The sequence below is a fragment of the Erythranthe guttata genome, chromosome 3 (assembly GCF_056151865.1).
Source record: "Erythranthe guttata isolate IM_541 chromosome 3, IM_541, whole genome shotgun sequence".
Lineage (NCBI taxonomy): Eukaryota > Viridiplantae > Streptophyta > Magnoliopsida > Lamiales > Phrymaceae > Erythranthe > Erythranthe guttata.
The window spans coordinates 14104511-14109215 of record NC_142535.1 but is presented as its reverse complement, the minus strand read 5'-3'; the positions used below and the strand labels follow the sequence as shown (position 1 = coordinate 14109215).

The 4705-nt window shown below is 35.0% G+C and overlaps 1 protein-coding gene across 1 annotated transcript; it reads left to right on the top strand.

Moving 5' to 3' along the window:
- The first annotated feature begins 3419 nt into the window (after positions 1-3419).
- Positions 3420-4705, top strand: LOC148771867 (BRI1 kinase inhibitor 1-like). Its single transcript, XM_088815574.1, has one exon. It carries the CDS (start codon positions 3624-3626, stop codon positions 4566-4568), a length of 945 nt encoding a protein of 314 aa, XP_088671700.1. The 5' UTR covers positions 3420-3623; the 3' UTR covers positions 4569-4705.

The following is a 4705-nucleotide window of genomic DNA, read 5'->3' as shown; positions in this document are numbered from 1 at the left end:
ATGAAATTAAATTAACATTAAAATAGTGTACGCAAGGGCCAATTAAATTAAATTAAATTTAACATAATGTATGCAATTAAATATATTTAGCATTAAAATATTGCAAAAATAAATGAGTCTGTTTGGCTAATTTTATTTTAAACAGGTAATAAGATCTTACGTCTGATAAGATGTTATAAGAGCTGATAAGCTGTTATATCTTATTTTTATAATTAATTTTTAAAGTGATTGGGTAATGAGCTTATTTGTATTTAGTATAAGATCTTAAATAAAAATGTGGGGTATATGTACTTATTAAAAAAAAATCTTATTTGCTCTCCAATAGCTCATTTAAAAAAAAAAAGAATTTTTTTTAATTACCAAACACTTTAATAAGCATTTAAACATCTTATAAGCTATTTTTAAAATTTTATAAGCTTAGTCAAACACGGGACTGAACATAGCTCCGCCCCCGATTAGTATCCCTTGTTTAGCCTCGTGTGCTAAAAAAATGAATTGTAGAGGATTTTTGGCGATAAAATAACATCGGGTAGTTTTTTAGCAATTAAACCCTAATCATATAACTTATAAAAAAAATCCCTAATCTTATATATATATATATATATATATATATATATATATATATATATATATATATATATATATATATATATATATATATATATATATATATATATATATATATATATATATATATATATATATATATATATATATCAACCATGGATGCTTTACTTTAGGGGTGAGCAAAAAAATCGAGAAACTGAAAAATCGAACCGAAAACCGAAAAAACTGAGCCGATATGCACCGTCTCGACTTAAAACCGCATATACAGTATTTTTTATTTTGAAAAACTGAAAATATCGGTTTGTGTATGGAGAATAAAGAAATTACCGAAACGATTACCCGAACCGAACAGATTTATACAAAACGACGTCGTTTTGATACATAGTATACATATTTACCGTCTTCCCCTAGTGCGCCTCTATATCATCCGAACGTCTCCATGTGAAATGTTTTTTATTAGCTAATTTTGGGTTGTATTTGTTAATTTTCTCAAATAAATGTAATGAAAGTCCAAATTTACTGTTAATCAAATACCGAACCGATTCGAACCGATAGACGAAAGCGAAAACGAAAATAAACCAAGACCGTTAACCGAAAAACATATTAACACCGAACCGAAAAAAACCGACATGTTCGGTTCTTAAAACATGAAAAACCGATATGAGAATATTCTCGGTACGTGTTTGGTTTATGGTAAAACCGAGCCGTACTGACCCGTGCACACCCCTACTTTACTTTTAGTAACCGATAGATTTTACTGTTTTGTCCGAGGAAGATTTTCAAGTGTGACAGGCTAAAAAATGATTCACGTTGTCTAGTTGATTAAAACCATGAAATGGTGGGGACAATATGGTCTTTTCAAAGTAGAAGGAATCATTTGCATTTATGCTGACATTTCCTTTTGTACTAACAAGTAACAAATATCCCATTCAAATCTCTGTGTATAGATTAAGATAGGGACTTTCATATTTCAATTCCAACAGTATTTCTTTCACGGGATGTGATTGTGAAGTGTGAACGTATATATATAGGGATTGATGGCCTAATTTACCAAAATAAATAAATAAAGTATAACTAGAAATAATTTAATTTTGTTTTATTGAAAATATTAAATTACACAATATATATGGAATTATACAATTTAAGAGTTCGGGCAACATAATAATTGATAACACACATATAATTGAATTCGGTAGTATTTTTTTCTTAGAACATTGTCATCTTTGCACATTTTCCGATTTACAAGTGGTTGTGACCATTAATGGAGCCAGGATTTTAAGTTCGAAAATGTCAAATACATTAATTTTTTTTTTTTAGGGGGTCGCGATGTTATTGTACACAAATATATATATATATATATATATATATATATATATATATATATATATATATATATATATATATATATATATATATATATATATAAATTAGGGCGAATTACGAAAAATTCCTGAGGTAAAGCTTGATTACAAAATTTTCTCTCAAGTTTGCATAGTTACAAAATTCCCCCTCTGATTATTGTAATTACGCAAACTTTAGGGGGTTTTCGTAGTTATGCAAAATTGAGGGGGTTTTCATAATTATACCTTACTTCAGGGAATTTCTCATAATTTGCCTGTAAATTAATAAAGATTTGAGAAATATAGCCCCCTCCTCCGAACCCTATGCTGACTTCGCCACTAACTGTGACACAATTGAACAAGCTAGTTTAAGATTTGAGAAATATAACCCCGCTCCTTCGAACCCTATGCTGACTTCGCCATTGACTGTTACACAATTAATCGAGTTTCTTCTTCAAGATTAACATTAAAATAGACATATAAAATGGAATCAATTATTTAAATCATAGTAGAGAGAATATAACATAAGATAGTAAAGCTAGAAACTTCCTCGATATTTCTTGCATGGATTTTGTAATTCTGATGAGACTTTGGAAGATTTGAAAATTGAGGTGACAATAATATTAGTGTATAGCAGTTGAACTTAATGTTGTCTAAATAATTCTTTAATTCACCGCCATAGTGGTTAAAGTAACGAAAAATACTAAATTACTAATACATAATTTCAACAGCGTTCTTTCTTTATTTTATTTTTTTATGGGTAAATTGCACCTACACACCTGAAGTATGATAAAATAACTATAAGGTCTCTGTGGTTTTGGTAATTACAGCCACGTCCCCAAAAACAATTACCGGAGTCAAGATTTCATGTCCTGGGGACAAATATGCATTATATTTGTTTTCCGCGGGGCCGTTAATGCTACCATAGACGAAATTTAGAAATCTTATATAAAATAATAAGAATTTAAGAAATATTGAGAGAACCATGCAGGTGTGGAACCACTTTGGTCCTAGGGGGGCTCCCGCTCCTGCAGGAAAAAAAAATCACCTATATTCTATTAATTTTTTAGTTGCATTTTGACATTTATCTATTAATTTATAGACTTCACCCCCCCCCCCCAAAATTTAAAAATTGTACACTTTTAGCCCATAATTTTTTTTATTTTCTTTATTCACCCCCGTATTTTGGCCCCCCAACTAAAATCCCCTGAAAGCATGTTACCCCCTAACTCTAAGTTGTCTCCACCAATTCATGAAACTAATAGTTCGTTAGAATTCTAATGGAGTAATTTATCCAATACATTATTCCGGTAAGGTTTCTAACAATGTTTTAGGGGGCCATTGTAATTACCGATACTACAAGGATCTTAAAGTTATTTTAGAATACCTCAGGGGTGTAGATGTAATTTTACCCTTTTTATTTATTTTATTTTTTAAAAATAAAGAGGACCCAGTGTCTGTTGTTTACATCCCACAGTCACCACATGCACCATTCCCAAAATAATTTCAATCTCCATATATATAATTGCTTTATATACTTACATTACATGCAAAATACATTTATGCTAACCCCCACCACCCTCCACCCCCCACCCCCAACCCCCACCACCCCACCCCTCCCAAAATCTCCATTTGTATCTGATTATCCTTATCTTTCACACACAAAAAAATTAAATTTTTTTTTGGCAATTCATCAAAAAAAAGAGAAGAAAAGCTATGGAAATTGAGCATCAAATTATAGTGAGGGGTGAAGAGGAACAACAAACAAAGCAGCAGGTACAACTCATCAATCCACCTTCACCTTCATCCTCACCCTCCCATGAATTCTCCTTCACCATCTCCCTCCACCCGCCGCCGCAACCGCCGCCGCCACAACCGCCGTCCGACATTAACACCAACAAACCAAAATCTCCTCCTCCAATCGCCGCCATCGATTTATCTCCGGCCGATGAAATCTTCTTCCACGGCCACTTACTTCCCCTCCACATCCTCTCCGGCGGCGGCGGCCGCCACCTCCCCGCCGCCGGCGGCTTCTCCCCCCGAACCTCCACTAATTCTTTGGACAGTTTTACCCTCCCCATAAAAGAACTACCCGACAAAGACGACGACGACGACGACGACGACGACGACGATCGTCGTATATGCAAAAGCAGCCACGTTTTGGAGGGAAAAGATCGAGGGAAATCGAAATCCTTCTCCTTAATTTTCGGGCTACCCCGAAAACCGAGGAAAGGGTGCGACGACGACGACGAGGGGCAAAAGAGGAAATCGTCGAGATTCGAACTTGTCAAGAGGTTGGTTAAGCCGTTTCTCTCGCTGAGGAAAGGGAGTCAAGAGTTCCCCCCGCCGCCGGCGGCGGCGGCGCCGCCGCCGCCGCCGTACAATTCCTACTCCGGGAATTTAAGAGTGAGAAACAAGAGGGAGTTCATGAGGGGCCGGAGGAGAGGTGAATTCTCGGCGCCGGCGTCGATGAGGAATTCTCCGACGAATAGTGGCCGGAATCTTGTGGCGGCGACGGGTGGAAGTGGAACCGTTACTCCGACGAAGAGTGACAGCACGATGGAAGAGTTGCAGGCTGCGATTCAGGCGGCGATTGCTCATTGCAAGAAATCCGTTCATGCACCAGAGGAAGAAGAAGATAGAATTAAGCTGCAGCCATAGACAATAATATTGGTTGGATTTTTTTATTTTTATTTATTTTATTTTATTAAAAAAAATTAAAAAAAATTGATGATTTTTCACTGTAAAAAGTACCTAGATTATGAAATCAAGTGTTGATCAATAAATGAACTTATGAA

Excerpts from the sequence above, each read along its gene's own strand:
- LOC148771867 (XM_088815574.1), top strand. The coding sequence starts at position 3,624 with ATGGAAATTGAGCATCAAATTATAGTGAGGGGTGAAGAGGAACAACAA.